Here is a 24367-nt window from a genome sequence, read left to right on the forward strand (position 1 = left end):
AAAATGGAGAAATTGAACATTATTTGATAGTACACATTAAATAAGCTGGGCCAGTGACTTATAAGAAAAAGGATTGTTCTCTGTCACTCCTAGTTTTTATTTTACTTAATTTATACATAGCATCTAAGACCAAGAGGCACTTAGGAGATTAGAATTACCAGTTATAAAAGGTCATCCCAGAAAATGTACATACATACAGGAGTCACAAACCTTTTGTTAAAGAGATAACAGTTCTATTCATCAAGCATAAAGTATTTACGATTTGTTTAGTTTACTTGTCAGATGTGTAATTCTTGAAAGAAGTTATGACCGGTCCCTGTAGTCCCATACATCAATCATTAAAATTATATTTAGTATAATTATCCTCATGATTATGGAAGCCCTTGTGCTTCACATATCTACCTTCGACGGTAGTCTGAACACAACTGTTACAACCGAGGCGTTTGCGATCCCTGCATGTCCAGTTAATAGTGTTCTGATAACGATTGTTGATCCAATACTTGTTGTCTTTGTATATTAGGACCATGCTGCCAGTTCTGTGTGATGGTAGGTAGTAAATACCTGGAAAAAACCTTTCGTCTTATTACCAGTACAGCATTTTGTCTTTGAAGCTTGGCCCCTAATGTTTCAATTTCAACGACCAGTGAATGTTTTCAACTTTTTGGAATTTTCAATGGTCGTTCAAATATATTATATGTGCATAGTTATAACTAAAGGTTGAGATATTTACAATTTTTACAAACACAAATGAAAACAATCGCTTGTTTATTATTTCACATAAGTACTTTTTTAGTAACTACTAATTCAGCTTTTCAGCTTATGTTTTTGATTGAGAAATATTTCCTTTACAATTCATCCAAGTTACAATAATAGTTATTTGGCAATTAACTTGCATTAATATGTTCTATAAACAGCTTAAACTACTCACATACACAATTTGTATTAAGGCGGGTCAATAAAACCAACAAGAGTTTACCAGAATACTGTATTTCCTAAAATAGTCACAAAAACTGTTCTAATAACTAGCAGGTCCCTACATCAGAAACATGCATAAGAAGAACATGTTACAATAAGTACATCACAATCTTTACAAAATAAAATTCATTAAAAATTAAAATAAAAAAAATATAGATCACTGGAGTGATTGCCTATTAAAGAAATATTTTTCTCTTATAAATCTACCATCGTGACATTGCCGCAAACGTGGGGGGTCGTGTATGTGTCTGCCTCGAAATATGGAGATGTAATCTCTTCCGTCTAGACCTTTGTAGGTGATGACGTCAGCTCGGCAGCCGTGCACATCTCTTGACGAGCAATACCATTGTTTCTTGCCATGTGCCTGATGGTTCTTCATGTAGAATGTGAAGCCATTTAATATGAGCAGTCCAGCACCTGTCCGTCCCGGTATAAACTGAGCTGGCACTGTGAGCAAAACCAAACCTTATAGTAAAGTCAAGAAGGATTAAAACACATTTTCATTTTTTCAATATTTTATTAGTGCGGAGATGCTTCCTGAACTTGGTAGTAAGTTAAGAAAACATGCGGTGTGTATGTTCAAGTTTATTTTATTAAAATATATTTAATTCAGGGGTTGAGGGTAGGGATAAGTAAATAAGTAGACCAACACATCTATCACATTTATTAATATTTCTAGGGGTATTGTTTTACTATTCTCGTCGAAATAAATAAACACACAGTGAAGTAATTATATTTGTAAAATTATGAAATAAATAAAAAGAACAAACTAATGTTTTATTAGTAAAATCCATACAGCCGGAACAAGTAAAAAGGTACAAACAATTTTACTTTTATTTACATACATTTTTTTCATAAAATATAATATATTTCGTAAAAATTAAGTAATGGCACCATGGTTATTAAAATAATAAATTGTCGTTTCAGAATATAAGAGTTGAAGGACATCTAAATAATAAGCTTAACAGATATTTACAGAATGTATTTGAAAATGGGTGAAATTGTACAAATTTTATAAACTCTGAAAATAGCTTTCATATATTAAAAATCTATTTTAAATATTTACTTTTTATCCTTACAATATAAAAACATACAAAGAACTTACCTTGTATTCATTAAAAGAAACATCATACATTGACTTGAGCAATCGGGATCTAGCCCAGAGCGACACACACAAGTTTATCATAAACCTAAACTAATCATCACAATTGTAATTTAACCCATATATCATATGTCACTATATCAATAACTTGTGCAACAGTAGGTGCCATAACTTTACGGCTCCACAAACTTACATAGACACATGGTAAACAAACAAACATACATACATACATAACATTCATTTGGCCTTAAATTTAGTGCTAGACACAAAAATATTTTTTTGGTCCTGCAAGATGACAAACATACATACACACTTTAATATAAGTGTACTAATTTATTTCATATGTAAACAGATTCATTGCATGGGAATTGAACCCATTGCTATCAAATTAAATAGGCTTGCCATTTATAAATTTCTTTACTCACAACATGATGTTAATTAGTCCACCTTATGAGGGTGTCCCTGGCAGTCAATGGGGATTGAACCCATCATATATTAAATTGTATTTATTCATTATTATAACTGTCCATTTTCAAAAGAACCTTTTGACAGGTCATATTGTTGGTCAAAAATCAACAAATTCTCAACACTATATTTATTGAACATAATTTACACTGTTAGTTGTAGGATTTGAACCTACAAATAAACACCAAGAAAAATCACAATCAACACAGACTGAACTCATTAGATGTTAAAATGGGATTTGAACCCTGATAGTCAAAAGCCTTGAAAGGTAGTAAACAAACATACGGACATACAACATAATGATTATAAAAACACTCTGTGGAATAGACCTTGTATACTTTTCAATATCATTATTTATCACAGTTTCAAGCCTTAATTTAAACAAAATTATCCTATTTAAATATTGCTGGCATAATGTGTAACACCAATGCCTGGTAACACTTCCTTATTAAACTGATTCTAAAACATGTGGGTACTTACCGTCAATAAAAACAAGAAACTTTACAACAGCATCTTGACTAAATTACCGTAGTATATTGAAATAAATTATTGGATTTAAGATATGAAAGCTATTAGTTGGGTAACGAAACTAAAATACTACCCATTCCATAGACGGGATACATTTTGAATCATTAAAAAAATATTGAAACAGTTGCACTAAAAATCTAGCACAATATTGATCTAACACTTACTATGATATAGTGACTCATTAAAAATTTAAGATACAGCCATTTTCATATACAAAAGTCCAACTTAGACTAAGTTGTAAACATCTGTTTGGTTTTTGGCAATCGAACTACTACTGTTTTGTTTATGTAAAAAAAATAGCGCTTTCATTAACTTCTTTACATGTGATTTAGATATCCCTCGATAGAAAACTTACAGGCTATTACTCACCGCACCGCAGCCAGGATCAGAGAACAGGAACCTCATAAAAGCGGGAACAAAAAATAACCTCACTAAAACACATCACACAAGATTTACACTACGTTAACACCATGTTTTATAACATATTTAACCGAAAAAATAACACAGAACGTCCAAATATTAACAGGCAATTGCTTGTACGGGGTTTTGAAACAATTATACATACAAAACTCTAAAAAACAATTTGACATTTTCAAGAGTCTGGAATATCTCCCGAAACCGAGCATAATAAACGCGGCGCTCGCTATTTCACGTAAAGAAATTAGTTGAAGGCGATCGCGGATCACTCGATCTCGATGCAAATAAAGTAAATTAAAGAAATAACATTATAAAAACAACAATAGTCACTTGGCATCGAGAGAGTTATTTTGACATTTATTTATGAAATACCGTCACAGACGTTGCTATTCTGTATCTATAGTTTTTGCATTGGAGTCGACAGGCTTCCTTTGTCTCTTTTTTGCGCGTTTGTCAGCAATTTGCTAGACAGAGATGCAAAGTAGTAGTCTCGATTTGATTCCGGTTTAGAATAGGGTGCTAAACCTGAACATGTTTTTACCTTTTGTCACCAGCAAAGGGCTTACTTATTCTGCCTTATATGGTAAGTTTTGTAAATATAATACGGGAAAGCATTTTAAACAAATAATTTCACGTAAATATATGAAAAAATACGCATAAATGTTTAGGAGTAAAAAACCGCTATCTTACATTTTATGAAATAGTACTTTGCAGATCGATACACAATGTTTGATTTGTAAATTTACTGTGTAATTTAAAAAACCTACAGTATTTAAATCATTCTTTAGGTCAGTCATATTCGTAGTATTTATAACGACTACAAATTAAATATATGACAAAGTTTGAGTGGTATTAAAAATATTTCTTATCGTTGGTCAGAGAATTGCACGCCACCTATAGTGTCTGCATGGTTGCAACTTGAAACTAACTATGACAACCACATAACACGTTCAATTACAATATAATCTGGTTAAGCGATAGATATTTATCTATTTAAATTATTTAAATACTTTGTGTTATAGTTTTAATCATATTATTTATCTGTTGTCATCATACACTGCCATCTACTAACATAAACTCGAACGAGATGGTTAAATTTCTTGCTACTTTGTTTCAGATAAAATCAACAGATGTCACTATTTCTGTAAATGTAAAGTCCTTTTTTGTAAATGTAGAAAACAATCAGTTTTAAACTGGCCCTTCGACGCCTAGGTCAAAAGTTTTTTTTTTAATATTAGGTATCTAACAACTAAGTAGGTAGATACATGGAGTACTTAAATAAAATAAGTAATCTCTGTTTATTTTTCATTTAAAATATCTTTACAGGACCTACATCATTTAGGCTCTACGATAGACTACAACCATAGAAATCTAAATAACATTACCTTATTATTTAGATTTCTATGACTACAACTGTTTTAATATTTTATTTAAGCGACTTTATTTAACACGATATTCTAATGTCTTCAATTAGATAAAAAATAACGTAATGGATTATTTTTAACATTTTTACAGATCATGCATGTATAAGAAGAAAAAGTTAACCTGAACTAATTGTATCTATTCCCTCGGGGCCGTCAAAAATCATCCTAGTCCCATAAGAATAGCCTCCTAGCTGAGATCAGAACAGTTATTGGATTTTAATCGGATATAAAAAGTAAACTCTAGTAGCAGTCGCCCCCAGTGAGCGGCTCCGGAACGCCAAATATCCGCTTTAATCAAATCCGATGCGCCCGACTATGCCTTTAGCAAGATATAAAACAGTTCTAGATATGATAAAAAAAACATCAAAAAATTTGACCTTTTACTTTCGCATTTTTTCAGCATGTTCAAAGAAGTTCTCGGTGTCACAGTCCGACTCGAACTTGACCGGTTTTTTCGCCTTTAAAAAAAGTAAAAATACCTACATCTAGAATGACAAAGACCTTTAAGTCTTTGTTATTAGTCTCGGTATTCAGGTCGATATCGAAGCTCAAATATCAGTCTTCAGGATTTAATTAACTATGCCTTTCATTCATGCCGTATTGTCCAGCTAATAATTGGAACATTGCTGAGGGATGGATTGAGCATTGATCATGTTTTGCTATTGTTTGATGTTTAAAAGAACAAAATCTAATAAATAAAAACGTAAAATTAAGTTTCACTATAAAATTAACAAAAAATATAGTACGATTACTATTATTTTTTTTGGTTACAAGTTGCCGTTTCACATTATCTTATTTTGGTGTAGATAATGTGAAACATAATAAAGGAATCTACCTGCTACAAACTCCTTAGTATCGAAATAGTAGCTCTGAAACAATACTAAAATACTTATTCTTCATCTTCATTAGTTGTTGATATCCCAAATGGCACATTTATAGGACACGCTGTATACTTATTTATTGTCATCCTTTTAAATCCTTGACCTGTCGAAATTTAAACTTAATGTAGACGCATAGGACCTTACGTAAGACAGATTTATTAGCACATTTTATAAACTACAAAACCCTCACTTAAAGTAGGTAGGTAATATAAGTGTAGGTGGGAAAAAGAGATGCTGCTACATGCCGTATAGTGCGCTCTCTCTTCCACAACTACGCTGCATTAAAGAAGTCTAGCTTTTTTTAGAGCAATCAGATTTTGCAGATATAAAGATATTCCATGCGGGCAAGGCCGCGGGGAAAAGCGAGTACATAATGTTATATATCTACATAGACAAACAGATAATATATCAATGTCTTAATACTATCCAGCTAAGCAATTCTGTTTGCTGAACTTTCGTGACTTCCTAGATATATAGACTTGTTTTTACGCCTAACTTTTTCGGCTAGACAGGTTATTTTTGTTGATCTGTATTAGTTTGACTGTTCCGTCTGACGGTAAGTGCCTACCCAATAATTAAGTTAGCCACTTTAATTATTGTTAGTGGTAAACAGAATTAATAAGTGTTACGATTTCGTTTCAGATCTTTGACTATCAAATATGATGAAAACCTCCACAATACCCATAACTACCTTAGAAATAAGAAAGTTGCAGTTTTAGAAATGGGTCTCTCTTCTTCATTTGCCTTGCTTTACGAAATGGAGATAGATTTATAAACTGGTATGAACTAGTCTTACTTTCGGATAGGTCTACGAAACACTTTCTGATTTAAAAATTAAAATAGATGAAAGAAAGGTGGTCGACAGAAGCCTGAAAATTCGCCAGTTTAAATATTCCGTTCCAGAATTAAATTTCAAGAGATTATCTCCATAAATAAGGATACAATTGAAAGCGAGACATTTTTTGTATAAACATATTATCTGGAAATATTTATGTATTGAATTAAACATAATCCATTATAATGTGTTTGCTGACTACATTAACGTTCCTATTTAAAGTTACGTACGCTCGTATTCATCGGGATAGTCCGACTCTTTTCGGACCCAAACGGAGTCCAGTGAGGTAGTGGTTCGAACGAAAATTCAAAATTCACTACCAACATTCTTCTTCACACTTTTTGTCTAGCCTAATTTTGTGTAAAATACACCTTTTTATGTTTGATGATAGTGACTTTTCACGGGGTGTCTTTGTACATTATGTGACTTGAATATTTTTTAAACCCTCCGCTACACAAAGATTCAATTCCTCATACGGAAGTCGTATTTTAATCGGAGCGGTATACAAATTGCACCTCTTAATTTCAACCTGGAAATATCTTTCCTTCATGGAATTTTATAATTTCCTTCTAAAGTTTCACCGTAACAAAGTTCATGTGGTTTACAACCTTTTGCTACCTCCAACATGGCCCGTAAGTTATTTGGTTTTACGATAATCGTCGTTTGTCGTTACGTATAAAATAGATTTGAATTGGGTTTATTTTGCAAATGGGTTTTAAGGGTTGTTTCGTTCGATATCAAAATCGAAAGTTGAGTTTTATTGTTATTGGTCTAGTAATCTGATCGTTTGGAACATTTTATGTCTGTTACTTTTAAAATTGTTTTGTTACATGACCTTTAACCATTAGTAGGTTTTTTATCGGGTACGTAGATAGTTATTTTTTAAATTAAACCTTCATCACACACTTTGAGGTTATAATCTTATGAACCGTGATAGAAGTTTGACAACCAAATTCTAATACACATTATAGTATGTAGGTACCTTTAATATGTAAATTCAGGGCATAATTTATTTTCGTGGAACAATAGATAGAATAACTCAGCCCTTGAACATACAATTTTTGCCCAAAACTGAGCAAAACAAACCATTTCACGTTAATTTATTGTTGCTTGTTAGAACGGGCACAATTTATAAAGTTTATTTGCAAACTTCTGTTGGTTTAGTACTTTGATTCAAGGATTTGTGAGTTTAACTTATTGTTCTTATGCTTTGCTGGGTTTAGGGAACACAAATATGAATTTTATGCTACGAAGTTTATGAATCTATAATCAACAAAAACACAGCCTACATATTGGTTTTTGAGAAACTCTTTTTCAAAGAGAGATTTTTCAATTTAATACCTTCTAAGTCCTCATGACCTAACTAAATTATATAAATACGACTATACCTCTATTTCTTTTGGAGAAGTCTAGGACTTCATTTTGCTTTTTGGCAAGTGAAGTGTAGATATCACTATATTTTTTTGCTAGACAGAGTAACACAAATTATTGTCCTCTCAACACTATATTACGTCTGTTTTTGTTTTTATTATGAGTTACTCTTAGTACAAGTGTGTGTATGATCCACGAGTGATTATCCTGAGTCTGGGCGTGCAAGTGATTCTTTGATAAGAAGAAAAATAAAGAGTATCGTTTTCTTTTTCAAAATAAACAAAAAAAAAAAGAAGTATACAATCCATAGAATCCTAATCCTGGAAAGCTAACTGGAAAAGCTAGATAAAGTAGTCGTCACGATTCAGCAACGAGTAGAGCTGCCTGTTTGTCACAGGCTAATGGAGGCTAAGGCGGGTTTCATTTGGCCTGGCTGTGGTAGCCTTTGTAGCTGGAGCTTAGTCTGAGACAATATTCCAGCTCTTTGTTCATGAAGACCGATGTGAGTGGATTGGTTGTCTGGATTTACAGACCAGAGAAATTCATAACAACTGGGTTTAAAAATGCGAAGTAACAAGTTTTTTGAGGTAGTATGAAGATATCAAGATGAACGTACTGATATACGATTTTGCTATCCATTATGAGTAATTATTCAGCCATTAAGTACAGTTTAAATTTACCTACTGGCGACCATGACCCGCTGAGCTCATGTCAGTGACCTTACCACATCAAAGCTAGGAAAGAGTGAGTTTTTATTCAAAGAAAGTTTTGTAGATTCCGAATATTTTTAAAACTAGTTCGAAGGTCAAAGAAGTTTTTAAGTAATTGTGTTTCTTTTTTAATTTTTTTGTAGAAACCAAAAAAAACTGCACATTCCTCAATTTATCAAGCCGTAACAAATCCGATGTGATAAGAAAATAGCTTGTTACATAAATAAATGGTGTTTCCTCTTGCAGTTTGGCTGAACTCCAACAAGCTAAAGACATTTTTTAATAAAAAGTTAATTATATTTCGCCTGTCTGGATCGGGCCGTGATTTCGCAGACAATTTGCCTCTCGTTCATTATGCACGTATTTTCAAAGGCTGCTTTAATTTAATGCAATTAGTTCTGAGGCTTTATTTGTATAGTTTTATTTAGTTTCAGTATACGGAAAAGAAACAAAGTAAAGCTACTTATAATACTAGGATTGTTAGTATATTTTAAAATTATTAGGTATTTTTCTATCTCTGCCAAAATTGTTTCTGTTCACCCCGTTTTATCCGGCATCTAAATCCTCTACAACATTTTTCTTTCCTAATTGTCAACAAGCCTCGCAATTTAAACCAAATCGAAAACCATAGCATCCCAAATGATAGACACACAAGATAGAACATACTCGTAGTAACATGTTACGAAGTTCCATCTGTGATAAAACCCACGCGATGTTCAAGTTAATGAAGTAACTTAGAACCTGATGGATATCCAGATGACCCTTACTGATAGGCACGCGAAAACACGCAAATTCTCTTATACGGCTTCTAGTTTTGTTTTGGACTAAATGAATAAAAAGGTTTTGGGATCTCAAAGCTCAACGTATCTGATTTCATTTTTTTCGGCATTCGTAGATCACAGAAATGCTTGTCCTACGCTTGGATCGAACCCACGTTTTGTCGCGTTCAATGGATTTGGCATGGTGACCTCAACCACTCGGCTATCTTTATGTGCAGTCAACGAATTTTTAAGTAAGCTTAGACTAAAATTAAGTACCTTTCCTGAACATTGCTTAAAGCTGGAGCGGAGAGCGATTTTATGATTACAGAAGGTCTATTTTTCGTTACTAGAAGTTACGCTTCCACAACTGCAATAATATTTCTTTAAGACATTGCTGTAGGCCTATAAGTAACATAAAGGACTGCACTAACGACTAAACAATTCTCTCCAGTTAAATACTTGGAAGTTAGAAGGAGCTTTAAACCATTCAGAATGAATGAGACAGAATGTATTTAAATATTCAATGTCCAACCATGTTTGAAGGTAAGCTCTTAATTATAAATAAAGTAGATTTAATTTCTTGAAACTCGCCAGAAACAGTACGCCCATAGATATAATTTAATTTTTCTGAATGATGAGTGTATAAAAACGTGGGAAAATCAAGATTAAGGTACATTTGGTACGGTCATCAATATGAAGAGATTACTTTAAGCAAATTTGATTTTGATTCTTTAACAGAAACTGTGTCTGTAATGTGACTTAACTCCGTCCACACTTTGTAATGGCTAATCAGTTGGAATTTTCACTAATTATGTATTTCTTTCTAAAAAAACTAAAGACACTGCACCATGAATCGCCCGCTCTTCACCACTTTCTAAATGAATTCCTTCCTCTAGCTGTGAAGAAGTAAATTGTCAAGAAACTCAACTCCAGCACATTGAATTTTCATCTTGTATACACTTAAATTCACTAGAGACCTCCGATCTATACTGGATGTATTTATAAAAAGTATCTCATGAAGTTAAAGCGACATGATCAAATTAAGGCCGTGACAATAATGAGATATTACAGAATATCGCCTTCCCCTCTGAGATGTTCTCGATATAAACTTATAATCTTGTTAAAAGACTTTTATTTTCTAGAGAAGAAATTCCCATGGGGAAAATGGCGGAGCCAGGGTACCGTTCTTGTGTATGAAGGATTGCAACGCATTGCCATACACCGATCCAAAAACGCGGATGACGTAGCACGGCGGTTCAGGTTTAGTCAGTAAAAGTCTGACACTACCCATTTCCTCCCCCGAGGGATTGGGGACCATGAGGATTCTCCTGCCAAACCATAAAAAAAATGTACCGTTCTTAATCCTTCTGTATGGAACTTTAAAAACTAACTAATATACGGCTACATAGTACACAATATATAAAAGAAGGAACTATTCATCCATCCAAAATAACAACAGCCATCTACGATTCAAGATTTCAATATGGCTTCTCTGTTATTGGAAATGGAACTTATTTCTCTCTCACGACAGACGACTTCATTGCAAATTAAGTTAGTAAGCTTCCTTATACTGCGTCTTAGTGCGTTCTGGTGGAACTTGTCCGCGGAAGCGACGGAACACCACGTTCTGAGGCCAGAAGTCTTCATTTAAGACGAGATGTAAGAAGCAATTCGGTACTCGCACCACAAACGCCTTGAAGTTGACGTTGCGGTTCGACTCCAGCTCCTGCACCCTCAGCGTGTATTTCAACTTCTGGCGCACATACTCAACGATACTCTCTCGCTTCACAGAGTAATGTAGGCGGGAGATGTATACCGGCGTGTTCGGCTGCGCGGCACGCACTAGTTGTTCGGGCTTTGTTGGAGCCTTGCCGCAGCGGTTCTTTGTAGGTTTGGGACGACGCTTCTTCCTCTGCACCAGCTCAAAACCGTCTTCATCCCGTCTCGGCAGCAGCACACTCGGTGCAGCGGGCAGCGGGGCCCCGCACGGAGCAGGCGCGGCTCGTGCAGGAACACGCGCGGGCGCCGGCGCGGGCGCGCGGGGTAAGGTCACGCAGCTCGGATTTGGAGCAGCGGCGTCAGCATAAACGCGCCGAGGTGTCGACGCGGATACTTCTTTCGCAATCGGGGCATTGCACTCTCCTACAACTGCAGACGCATCGAAATCAGCCGATGCAAAACTGCAGACGGAAAGGTTTTGCGCCCCGCGACGTGTGTTCACCTTAGAGGCCTCGTCAGGTGACCTACTACAGACATAGTGTTACGCAATAACACTACTTCCGCGCGCAGCTCCTGAATGGTCTTTTCAGAGACCTCTAGTTTGGACTGCACTTCTGACAGGCTCGTCTTCAGGAAGATGATGTCTTTTAGGAGCCTCGTGACGTCGACGTGGTCGAACGTGACGGGGGGCAGCTTGTGCAGATCCTTCGCCACGAAAGTCGGAACGTCCGTCGTCCGGATCGGTCACCTTCAGCAAGGTGATTATGTCTTGGACGCTCTTCTCCGTACCATCCCTCCGTCTAGACGGCATCTGGTCGAGCTTGTCCAGGCTCATGTACAGCAGTCTCTTCCCACTGCTTATTTCTTCTTCCTTGAAGTTAGTCTTGCATATTTGCAAGATGCTAACTTCATCCATGGTGTCGATGGCGTGTTGTATAAACGCCAACAATTCGTTGGCTATGAGTGTTGAGCTCATAGCGACAGAGACGGGCAGCGGCATAGAGCCGCGCTGTTCGCGAATTTAAATGTCTGCACGTTGCACTTTATAAGGCACGTCCGTATTCGATGCCGGGTATTTTATGTCGGGTTTAGACAGACGGACTGCATGTAGTCCGATTGGTTTGCAGTTTGTTGCAAGTTGAACTGAAACTGCGTTAGAATTGCAATTTGTGGTTGAATTGCAGTTGACATGCGGGATAGTTAAGTATACTCACGACCCCACACAGCAGCTCATAGAGAAGCGCGCCCAGGCTCCAGTAGTCGCAGACGTGGTCGCGCGCGGGCGCGTCGCTGAGCGCGTCGTGCCACAGCTCGGGCGCCAGCGCGGCGGGGCGGCGCGACGCGCGCGCGGCCCACAGGCGCAGCCCCGCGCCCGCCCAGCCCACGCGGTACGACAGCAGCACGCGCCCGCCGCCGCCCAGCAGCACGTCGCGCGGGGACAGGTCTCTGGGGGAGGGGGTGACTAGCATTATTTGATAGCCAAAGGTATAGTTACCGGCACGGATCTTGAGCGCTCGGCGGAAGAGTGGGGATCGCTTTGCGCATCGTAAAATAAAACGCCAATCAATTGTGCGTACTCGTCGTCATGTGATGCATGCAACTGCAGCAAAAAACGAATTTCAACCAATCACGAGTGACGGCTATGACGCGATGCGCTGCGGGCCAATCACTGCTCTATGCTCCCCGCCCCTCACTTCATACCGCAAAAGGGGCCCAAAAAATCACTTCTGCGCAGGTGAAGGTCAGCGCTCAGGATCCGTGCCGGTAACTTTAACGATTATACATTAAACATGAAGAACATAATAAGTCCGTGGCAGTGCCTTACGCAGCGTACCGTCCGCGGCGTCACATCGGTGCATCGCTCAGTTTGCACTTTGCTGTTGCACGATGCGCACGCGATCTACAAAAATCGGCTTACACGAGCCACGGCACGGTGCCGTACCCGCGACGTGTACGACATTACCATTACGGCTATAAACCCTCACGCTGCGATAGGAGCGAAGATACAATGGAAAATGTAAAAAAAACAGGGCAAGTATAAAATCACAACTTATATCTTCTAACCACGCTGACGAAGTCGCGGGCAACAGCTAGTATCCTATACATTTATTTATTTAATACAATATTGAGGACTGGAGCTATACAAATCTGGAGTAGCTATAATTTAGTTTTAAAAAGAACCATTATATTATGTTGGTAAGTAAACAATATAAATGCTAACCTGCATATAACCCCGCAGTTGTGCAGACACTCCAAGGCGGTGAGTATCTCCGCGGCCCAGCGACACAGGGCCGACGGCGGCAACACGTCGCGACCGCGCAGCGGCTGACAAAGTAATTACAACACTCTACAAATAATGGATTACTTTATTTGATTTTTTTATTTTATTACATATGCTTTATAATATTAAAATGTATATCTGTAGTAATGGGGATGTTGATTAGTTATTAAACATAAACAAAACGTGTTTGCTGGGTAACAGCAGCTGCAATATGTACATCATCTGTGAAAATTTCAACTGGCGAGCTAAATCGATTCGTACGATACAGTCTGATGACGGACGGACATACAGCAGAGCCAACAAAATGTATCGTTTTGAGAAAAATTGAGCCCCAAATCCAATGATTTTATTTAAAGTAATTGCAATTGCGTACATTATAAAATTATAGCTGCTATATTTCCATGATAATACATACCTAATACGAATTATACGATAAAAACTTTTACTTTTATTTCATTAAATAAAACTCACCCTATTAATACTTGGCGAACCACACGCATTATCAACTTTACAATCCTTTGTATCCTCCTTAACTTCAACCTTCGTTTCGCTCAAAACTCTATCAACATTGATCAGCAGTTTCTGAGAATTCAACACCAACTCGTTGACGGACACATCTTCATTATTATTCGCTACACTTTCAACTTCATTATCATTGACTTTTGAATTCTTGTTTTTTGGTTCAGTGAATACGTTTTCTAGGTTGACTTCCCTTGCTGGGGTGGTTGGTAGTGATTTCGTGTAGTTTTTGATGTAGTCGAATAGTTTCTTTCCTGGTGCGTATGAGAGTATTAAGAATATGAGGTTACTGGTTTCGATATAGGCTTGTAGAGGCACCATGTACGGTATAACTGTTGGTAGTATTGGTTGTCTGGTTTCGTTTGCTCGCTGAACGAAGAATTCGTCGAACTCTGTCAAGTTGTTCGGTACTTTTTGGATGACCTGCGGATGGAAAGGGTAGTTTATTATTCTATTCAGGATTTTAGTTAAAGATGTTTTGGATGACATTAAAAACATGAGAAATTCCCCACTCTAGTTGGAATTTCGCTTCAAAATCCGCTTTCAAAAAACTGGACCATCCAAAATCGATTAAAAGTCTAGGCAAATTAAGTTTGAGGACTTTAGATACTTAAGGACTTGTCCTATGAGTCACATTTGAAAACTATTGCTATTGTTTAACTATTGCAGGGTCAGTGAAGACTTCATTGTTTGTTTAACACCTTACCTTCATAGCATAATAAGCCTGTTCCGTCTTATGCAGTACCAGCATCATGCTGTTCCCTAGGATATCCAGTACTCTGTATAGTGACAGGTCTTCATAGGGCCGCTTCAGCATTGACAGAGGGATCGGGCAGTGGAGAGATCGCGAGTTGTCATCCGGTTCAGGAAGCAACTGTTGAAATGTATAAAATGTTTGTGGTTTAAGTCAATTTAAGTGAGGTTACGATAAACCAGGTGTGCGAAAGTGTCGCGCGTTTGGTCCCCGTGTATGACAATAGATTGTGTGATCCACGAATGCTTGTTCTGAATCTGGGTGTGTTTGTATAAATGACTTGATAGTTAAAAAAAAATGTATGTAGTTATGGGTGAATTCAGCTCATTTTTACAAGGCGAATAGGTGGCCCTTGTAAACATACAGTAATATCTGTATGTGTATTATCACAGCTTTCATTTGTTCCAAGCTTTCTTTTAACTAATCGTTGCACGCATATAATAGCGCCGCCGCACATATGAGTTGATAGACTATATGTATGTCATCATCGGCCTAGCGAAAAACCCAACTATGTTGGGGTCGGTTACCAGTCCAACCGGTTTCAGCTAAGTACAACAGTGTTTTACAAGGAGCGACTGCCTATCTGACCTCCTCAACCCAGTTACCTGGGCAACACGATACCCCTTGGTTAGACTGGCTGTCAGATATTTCAAGGTTCTGACTACTTGTAACCACTGTGAAAGATGTAGGAATAACAGCCGGGACCCACAATTTAACGTGCCTACCGGAGGAACTCGTTATGACAAAGATGGTCACCCATCTACGGACCAACCGCGTCAAGCATAGCTTAACCTGTGATCGAATCACTTATGCGGTTAAAGCTTAGCCACGAGCTCCTCCAATTAACAAATAATTAATGATTTGATTCAAACTCTTATGACTTACACTCCGTTCCGTATCGCAGAGATGGTTTTTGTAAATATCCTCGGCGTAAGACAAATATTTGTTGGTTTTCTCTTTGATTAGCGCTCTTCTTTGCGGGTCTGTGTCGGCTGAAAATAAATAAAAGCAAAACATATTTAATAGGCTATAAATAATTAATAAACGAATTGTTTTGGGCGTGCACAGTCATTTTGGAAAGTAATCGTGTTATACTATATTTGTGGATGCGTGACAGCGCATTACAAGGCTTAGAGCGCCATCTCTTTCATTCTACCAGAACTTCAATAATATTACTTCAAAAAATGATTATTAATAACATGAAATATAATTATCCACAGGAGAAGTCCATCCAATACATTTTAAAAACAATTGAACAAGATAAAGGTTATATTTAAGCATTCTGATAGTAATATAATCTTTGACATACATTAAAAAAAAAATATACATAATATGTGTTCTTATCCCTGAGACTTCGGGAAAAGCAAAAGCATTGAGTATGCAAAATTTTCTAAATTTGTTTGTTTATTTCTTCCTTACAAATCTACACAGTAAGCCTGAGCGACGCCTTTGTCCTTAATTTCTTCTTAAATGTTTGGAAAATATTTTACCACAACTGTACTGAACTGTACTTATAATTACTTTATCGTAAAATCTTCTCATAGCCTAAAAATATCGTACATGGATCTGATCAAAATTTAACGACAGTTTATTTCGGAAATGTTAATGAAAAACTATTAGCGAAATGTCAATGTTAAGATAACATGCTCGTTTCTGATTTTTAAACTGATAACCTTTTACATGTTATATTTATAAACTATCTGTGTCTACAATCTCTCTAAATTACTATTATGAAATAGGTGATCTAGGTCTTACCCGTGCCTTTGCCTGTCTCGATGTAGGTTAAAGGGGGAAAACGGTTATAAGTAACCATGTGTGAATCGGACCAAAATTCATCGAAATCGGTGTAGCCGTTTAGGACACACATAGATACTGTCTACTGACAAGAGAGAGTATGGATGGATGGAAAAATGATAATCGTCATCATTGTAGCGATATAATTGATGTTTACTGATATATAATACACTTATTTACTAATTTTTTTTAATTATTAAGTTTTAATCTATGTAATGTATTTCAAAATAAACCCGTTTTTAAATTTACCTCTAAGTCTAAATGGCAGAGCTAATAAGGAAAATTGAAAAAAGAACACATTACGAATATCCTTGTTTTTGAAATCGATTGATCGATTTTTCAAATGATGTAAAATGGAATAATGCATTATAGAATAATTACAGGAATAATTACTTCTCATCTAAAAAAAAATTGAATTAGGACTAAGCCCAATTTAGTTGGAATAAGAATCTGTGTGTAGCAATAGAAAAACGGAGGGACAAACACCCGGGTTTAGCCTAATAAGAAAAAAAGAAACACTAACCACATTGGAACTCCTGTTTCGGGACCCTCTGAGTATAATTCGTGTTCTCACGATTGTTATAATCATACATATAATGAACGAGATGTAAAAAATCCATTTTCAACCAACACTTGTTTCACACACTTTGATACTAAGGAGTTCTTAATCTATTTATGGGTCAGTATTATTCCGTGGGAATGATAATTTCATTAGTTTTGATTTAATTACACTACGTTAAATAAAGTTTGATTTATTGAGTAAAAGAGTTTTTATTTTTTATATTTTAATTTGGTCAAGTATTCCGAGGAAAAAGAGGTTTCAAACATTGAAATGATTCTCAAACTAAACGTTGAAGGATATTGGTTTCTCTTTTGTCAGGATATGGAAGATGCAACAACACTTGTTTTGTTAATTGAAACTATATTAACATTATATTAAGGTTTAATTTAGTGTTCTTTAATCGTCACTGTTTCTTGCAAAACTTGGCTCAAACACACCCGAATATCAGTTTTCACTTAAATTATAACATTATGAAATCAACTAAATATTTTATCGCGATGATCGTTTATTTATTTTTTTAAACGTATTTGATTATTCTCGGTATCTAGATTACGACATATATTCGTTGTAGTGGTCACCACATTACTGGGCCGTATCGATAACTAAGCGTGGTCGATATCGGTTTCGCCGTTTAGGCTTATTCAGACGCGGCTAAAAAAAAAATGTTTGAGTGGCGATACATAGATTGCGGGTGATCACACAAGCTTTACCTCAAGGTTTAGGAAAAAAATCATGAAAAACTTCAAATGTATAGGAATAATAGTTAAACATGTCAGTTTAGTACACTGGAGATTTTCGTAAGCGTTAGGCTGCGATTCCACCAGAGATGTGCGAGGATGCGTAGCGAGGAATACTTTTGTAGAGAACCAACAGAATCGCTTTATTTACCTCGTCTCGGTCAGCAAAGATCTAGTGGAAACTGCTCAGCGGACATCCTCGCAGTATCGCACGCCGCAATACTCAAATTTTAATTGTAACTATGTAGGTATTTCGCTTCGTCTAAATAAGCCTTTATACTGTAATCTTGTACACATTTGTTTGATAACAAATTGTTGCGTTTTTACACGGATTCTTTAAAAGTTTATCGTTAAAAGGCAATTAATAATAAAGAATAAAAAGTAGGTTAGTAATCGGATTAAACACCTAAATGTATGCAGCAATTATTGAAGATAAAACAATACCAAGTTTTGTAAATATAATTGTGCAAGTTGGTTCTCTGTCATTAATTAAGATAGATATAAAATATGAGTAACTCACTAACTGGTTTTGTGAACTTCTCTTAGCGAGAGAAGTTAAGGCATGTCGGGAAAACCGCACTGAAATAATGTAGATTAAAATAATAAATTATTAAATAAGTATACTCACTCTGCACTCCAATAAGCATCTTCTCAATACCAGACTTATAACATTCGAAGGCTCTTTGATAGTCCCCCATATCTTCACACCTCGCCGCCAAATTCAACATATAACCGGCCTCAAACACATAACTATCTTCCGTCTTTGTTTTACACTCCGCGTTAGGTAGAGACAAAACACTTTTACTGTACAAAGACACTCGCGAACTGCTCCGCCTCGATTCGTCACAAGAAGAAGAACAAACGTTTGAATTCAAAGAGATCGTATCTGAATCAGCCTTTTTGCGCATAGTGTGGTAATCGTCGAATTTCGAAGTTGAAGGCGCGTCGAAATTTATTAAGTCTGGCAACACTGATTTCGTTTTGACAGTTGGCCTTTTTTCAACTGTCAGTTTGTTTAATTCGTCATAGAGGTCACTGTCTATGCTGTCTATGGAATTGATTGATTCGAAACTGTCGGCGGAAGAAACCTTTTTCGGGGAGGTTCGTATTTCAACGTTAGCTGCTTCGTATATTGGTATTTGTGATATGAAGTCAGTCTCGTCTCGACTAGTTAGAGGTGTTTGTGATGATTCCGTTGCTACTCGAGCTAAAACAAAAATGTTGAAAGTTTAATAATGACTCATAATTAAAAACATCATTAAACTGTAATCTAACGAATTTAGAGAATTAGGTCTCATCAACCTAAAAAGAAGATTCGTAATACTATGAACAATAGCTTTGTCATACTTACGTAAATACATTCCATGAATTTTGATTAACTAATGGGATTTTAAGATCATTTTATGCAAGTAAGTACTTAAGTATCAATAAAATCCATTAAAATAATTAATTGTTCATGAGTTATGTAAATAAAAGATGAAATTATGTATTATATGCACTTATAAGGTATAAGGGAGACTGAAAGGATAGTCGAGTGGTTGAAGTCACCACGCCAAACCACTGTGCGCATCGGGTCGCGAGTTCGATCCCCGCGTAGGACAAGCATTTGAGTGATCCATAAATGCCTGTTCTTAGTCTAGGGGTCATTGTTCAAGTGAGTTACATGCCTATGCGAGACAAGGATTAAATTCCTTACTGCGGGAGTCGTTAAAAAAAAAAAGAAAATAAATACCAAAACGTCTGTCGTTGACTGTTTTGTTTCTCTATTTTTTTACTATCCTCTCGCAGTGCCTTGCGTTGCGAATGAGCCAAGCATTTGTGGATCACGCAAATAACTTGATCTATTTGGCAATTAAACCAGCAGATCATCTCGCATAGATATGACCCACTAGGTATATGGCTATCCAAACAAAGTGTCATAATCATCGGCCTAGTCTTTTCCCAACTATGTTGGGGTCGGCTACCAGTCTAACCGGTTTCAGCTAAGTACCAGTGTTTTACAAGGAGCAACTGCCTATCTGACCTCTTCAACCCAGTAACCTGGGCAACACGATACCCCTTGGTTAGGCTGGTTGTCAAAATTTCAAGTTTCTGACTGCCTGTAATGACTGTCAAAGATGTAGGAATAACAGCCGGGACGCAAAATTTAACGTGGCTTCCGAAGCAGTCGAAGTGTAAATAGAGTTAATAGCTTACCAGTATGTGTGGGACTACTGGCATCGTCGTCATCCGTCTGGTACTCCAGCGGCGGAGTTTCTTCAATAGGCAGGTGCAGTGAGGACCGGATGGCGTTGATCACGCCGCCCGCCTGCGGCTCCGGTTCAGGGTAGCCAGTCTGAAACAATTTTTCTTTGGGTTTTATAATGTTCTTCAAGTATTTTGATAGTAACTATTGTGAGAATTAATTAATGAAAGTAGATGAATAATACTGATTATGTATTTTCTGTATGTGCTACTTAGCTAAAACATTTAAATTAATGCATATGCCTAGATGTAGGTTTTTTTAGTCCATCTGATAGCATTCTAGTTAGTCTGTTGTTTGCCCTTGCAAAAATCAATAAAAAGCTGTGAATTATAGGTGCATAAGAATGCTGTTTATTAGTTCATAGACTTATTTTTAATTTACTCAGCAGCATATTTTTAAGTAAGGAGAACAAATAGTGAAATCACATTTGGATACAACATTAAAACTTTATAATTATGTTATACTTAATTGTACCTGCAAAAAGTTGACAAAATCTGTACTGGTGAATAGAAGTTGATGTTCAGCTATAAACTCCAACAGTGACTTGATTGTCTTAGCTCTTTCTGTTATAACCTGAAACATTTAAAAATAAACATATTTAAAAAAAAAAACTTTTCACTCATACACGTCGACGACACCAGTTTTAGGAACATGTGTACACCGTGTTTGTTTATGTACAGTATACGCGTTGGCCATCATCATCGGCGCTTAAAAGGCTGTTTACCCTTAGGCCTATAAAGGATTCCACCCCCAATAGGTAATAAGTAAACTTTTAAGAATCACCCAACATGTTTTGTTGCAGAATGCAATATGGACAGTGTTTTGTGGATGTGACTTAATTAGTCCATAATTGTTGATACCAAGTTTTCCCTTCCTGGCACTAGTCCTTGGGCTACTCAGATTATGGAAAAATATGGTAGTGTGCATTTGGCTTTAGTTAAAATAAAACTCAAGACTGGCAGTCAGTCCTGCTTAAATTATCAAACATTCGAAAACGAAGTGGCTAATTTGGTTTCTTTTAATTAGCATTTATTTTTCCAGGTCTAGAGAAAGTTGAAATACCAAAATTCATGCAAGCAAAGTCATAGTTACACGTAAAGGAAAGTAAAAGTTTTGCAATTAAGGAATGTGGTGATAATGAACAAAAATAATTTAATTAAAGATAAAACAAGAATAAATACTTAATTAATTACCTAGTTATAATGCTAGCTAGGAAGTAGAAAGTCTGATAAACAATAAAATATAAATTTATACAGATATATCTTTATCTTAATGTGACTGTATATTGAAAAAGATATAAGCTTCTATATGTACCACTGCTGAGCCCAACCTATTTAATTATTAGTTCTGAAATATTTTGGGTTATTGGCAAAAGTACTAGTAGAGTATGTACCTATTTCATATCCTTACAAATAGATAAAAAAAAAACAGTTGCTCTTACCTCAGTTTGAAACCTTTTAAAAAAGCTATATCTTGGCAAAGCCGGGAAGGTGCCTCGGAGGTGTAGCCCAGCATGTAGGGACCGCATACTTTTGTGTAATCTCTGCACATCGCTATACCGCTTCCAAACGGATACAACTGTTGATGCATCAGGGGACTGGATTGGGAACAACTGGAATCAATAAAAAATAAAGCTGATTTCAAGTATTGAGAAAAATTATTTAAGTTTTTGTTGCAATTTTTTTTATAAAGTATAATAATTTCTATAAAGTATGAACAATGTACAATTATAAGATCAAGGTGACATAAATATCCAGCCAAGCATTCAAATAAACTAAGAGAAAATAATTTTCTAATTATTGTGCAATTTTAAAATCCTTTAGCACATTTTTAAGTACTTGTCAAGTAAATGGGATTTCACCATCATTATCCAGGTTTTTTTTTGTACCGATCAGTTCATGCTCCTTCTTTAGCCTACATAAATAAAAAAGTGAGAGTATAGTGATTCGTAGTAACAATGTATGCAAAATAACTCTTAAAGGTAAAGATAAGAAATTAATGATTCAGGTATGGTTTTATAATTATACCAGATATATACCGCAATATTTACCACTGAAGTAATCTTGTAAATAGTAAATCCATTCTTGTGTTTTGCTGTTTCGTCTACCGAAAACCGGCGAACCCACTTGTCTTTGGCCGACATTTCAAAATGCACCAGTTATACTTAACACTACACTATCACATCACTAACGAAAACTAACTCTAAGCGTTCACGACATGTAAAACATAATTCTGTAAAATTAACTTGGTAAATTCACGAAATATTAATCGAATTGGGAAACTAGTACACAAAAAATTGCATTTGCATTAGCGTTCCAGCTGACGTACTTCGTACTTCCATTCGAAACGTCAGATGGCTGTAGTTATTGGCCTAACTATCTCATTCCCACTCGAAAAGATTTGTATGTTCCGCTCTTTCTTTACGAAGTGTCATATACAATTGTTTATTTTGCGTTTCATTTTGATGTTTACATTTTTTTTACTATTTTTTAACTTTGATAAGGTGCCATTTAAAATCGAAATTATGTATAAAAACTTAGGACAAGTCTCTTTATTAATCAAATAAGAATTTTGGGATATCTTAACTATTCACAAAAATTGTGCGCCTTCCAATATTTTACGTGTTACTTCAAACAAGTGACGATAGATGTCGCAGTAAATACCTAGTTGTTTGTGAATTCTTTTGACTAGAGGTCGCTTTTTGTTTACTAAACTTTTACCAGAGCTTAACGTTCTGAACATTCATTTCAAACAAGTAATTTGGTCTTAAATACTTACCTATAAATTTGAATATCTATTTTATGACCCCTATTTGCTTGGTTTCAAACAAATAACTGTGAAATATAAATAAAATACCTATCGTGAAGGCGATAGGTCAAGCTTGCGGCTTCATTACTTATCCCCACCTTTTCTCACTTAACCGAATCGCGCGCGGCGAGAGGTTGTGCGGGTTGTGCCAGCTCATGTTTCGTCCGTTCCGTGTCGTGTTTCTCGCGTCCTCGAGTACTTTGCAATAATACTTTTCCTTTGAGACATGAATGGAATTAACGCTACGCAAACATACCAGCCTTAACAACTGTTGCACAAGAACCATATTCGTAAAATGTGTTATCAATAACAAGTGATTTGTTTTTTGTTTTGTGTAGTGTTTGAAAAAGTTAAGTAAACAACCGGATATCAACAAGATGGGTTCAAAAATCGAGTACGTGGATTCATCACATTTATACGCGACCAACTATGTCCGCAATTCGAAAGCTATCGGCGTGCTTTGGGCAATATTCACGATTTGCTACGCGATAATAAGCGTTGTTGCTTTTGTGACACCTGAGTGGATTGGTGATCTAGAGACTGGATATCCAAGGAAGTTCGGCTTGTGGCAGATTTGTAGTGCCGACGATGCTTTAGAGGACTGTAAAGGCAGGCTCGATGACTTCCTCTCGATAAATGGGCTCGTGTTCAAGATTGCAACTGTGTTAGTGGGCATAGCGGTCGCCCTGGCCCTGTTTACGATCTGTGCAATGTTGTTATTCTTCTTTTGTCAATCGACTACCGTGTTCCATATCTGCGGCTGGCTACAAATACTATCAGGTAAGTCCTAATGGGATAATTTAATAACTATTTACACTTCATTGCACTTTAATAAACCGCCACACCTCATAACAACGTCTTCACTAATGTTATACCTACATATGCTACATAAGTTAACTTTGTCATTAAGTTGAAACAAAGAATTACATTTATATAACAATTCCCATATTTTACAAACTACTTTAATAAAATGTATAAAATTGTACAACTAGCTAACTGGAACATGAAATAAAAAAAATATTTTATCGATTATTGCCCATAAATTGTATCGAGTGAAAGTTTTGCATATACCTACATAGGCGAGTTCGATTGACCTTGCTGTCTGTGTGGTAGTAAAACAAGTCTTGAATGTCTTGATGCAGTATTTGTGATATACAACCTTATGTGTGGTAGACAGGTGTCGTAAGCTCCAAACATCCGGTATAGGGCAGGTGCTAGATTCCATTTGCCCTGGAACTACCTGCTAACGGCAAAAACGAAAGGCGTTTAAAATGCCAAAGTTTACGTGACTTATACACATACGAGTCGAGAATATTAGGCAATGAATTGTTTAGCAGTATGTAGCGAAAATAAATACCACGTGTGTTAGAATCAAGTGGTATTTAAAATTAATTCAAGGTCAATCCGAATAAAGGTGTAATAAGTTTTCGTTAAGATTCTAATTTAACTATTTTCAACGGTAGTTGAGGTGCGACAATC

At 36.2% G+C, this 24367-nt stretch overlaps 2 protein-coding genes across 4 annotated transcripts in view; one reads left to right on the forward strand and one right to left on the reverse strand.

Moving 5' to 3' along the window:
• Nucleotides 1-748: 748 nt before the first annotated feature.
• Nucleotides 749-22466, reverse strand: LOC113495759 (ribosomal protein S6 kinase delta-1-like). Of its 3 annotated transcripts, none has more exons than XM_026874679.1 (11): nucleotides 22119-22466; nucleotides 21522-21692; nucleotides 20555-20653; nucleotides 20032-20170; nucleotides 18464-19042; nucleotides 15628-15734; nucleotides 14695-14862; nucleotides 13941-14411; nucleotides 13410-13535; nucleotides 12403-12634; nucleotides 749-1422 (listed from the first exon to the last, which is right to left on the reverse strand). In XM_026874679.1, the coding sequence occupies exons 1-10, from the start codon at nucleotides 22221-22223 to the stop codon at nucleotides 12419-12421; spliced, it is 2181 nt and encodes a 726-aa protein (XP_026730480.1). In that variant the 5' UTR covers nucleotides 22224-22466; the 3' UTR covers nucleotides 749-1422; nucleotides 12403-12418. The 3 variants fall into 3 exon arrangements, with proteins under 3 accessions (XP_026730480.1, XP_026730479.1, XP_026730478.1); XM_026874678.1 differs by having other exon boundaries at nucleotides 13410-13513; nucleotides 22131-22465; XM_026874677.1 differs by having other exon boundaries at nucleotides 13410-13513; nucleotides 22119-22465.
• A 509-nt stretch (nucleotides 22467-22975) lies between these two features.
• Nucleotides 22976-24367, forward strand: part of LOC113496249 (LHFPL tetraspan subfamily member 3 protein) — a 31052-nt gene continuing 29660 nt past the window's right edge. Inside the window, exon 1 of the mRNA XM_026875419.1 lies at nucleotides 22976-23668. Coding sequence (XP_026731220.1) covers nucleotides 23266-23668 — 403 coding nt within the window. The 5' untranslated portion in view covers nucleotides 22976-23265. The remainder of the gene's footprint in view (nucleotides 23669-24367) is intronic.

This window comes from Trichoplusia ni, chromosome 7, assembly GCF_003590095.1.
Source record: "Trichoplusia ni isolate ovarian cell line Hi5 chromosome 7, tn1, whole genome shotgun sequence".
NCBI lineage: Eukaryota > Metazoa > Arthropoda > Insecta > Lepidoptera > Noctuidae > Trichoplusia > Trichoplusia ni.

Bases quoted from the DNA above. Each gene is read 5' to 3' on its own strand.
- LOC113495759 (XM_026874677.1), bottom strand. From the start codon at position 22,223: ATGTCGGCCAAAGACAAGTGGGTTCGCCGGTTTTCGGTAGACGAAACA. The intron at 14,863-15,627 runs GTAAGTCATAAG...ACATTTCAACAG, and splicing joins TCTGCGATACGGAACGGAGT to TTGCTTCCTGAACCGGATGA. The intron at 12,635-13,409 runs GTTAGCATTTAT...CCCCTCCCCCAG, and splicing joins AACTGCGGGGTTATATGCAG to AGACCTGTCCCCGCGCGACG.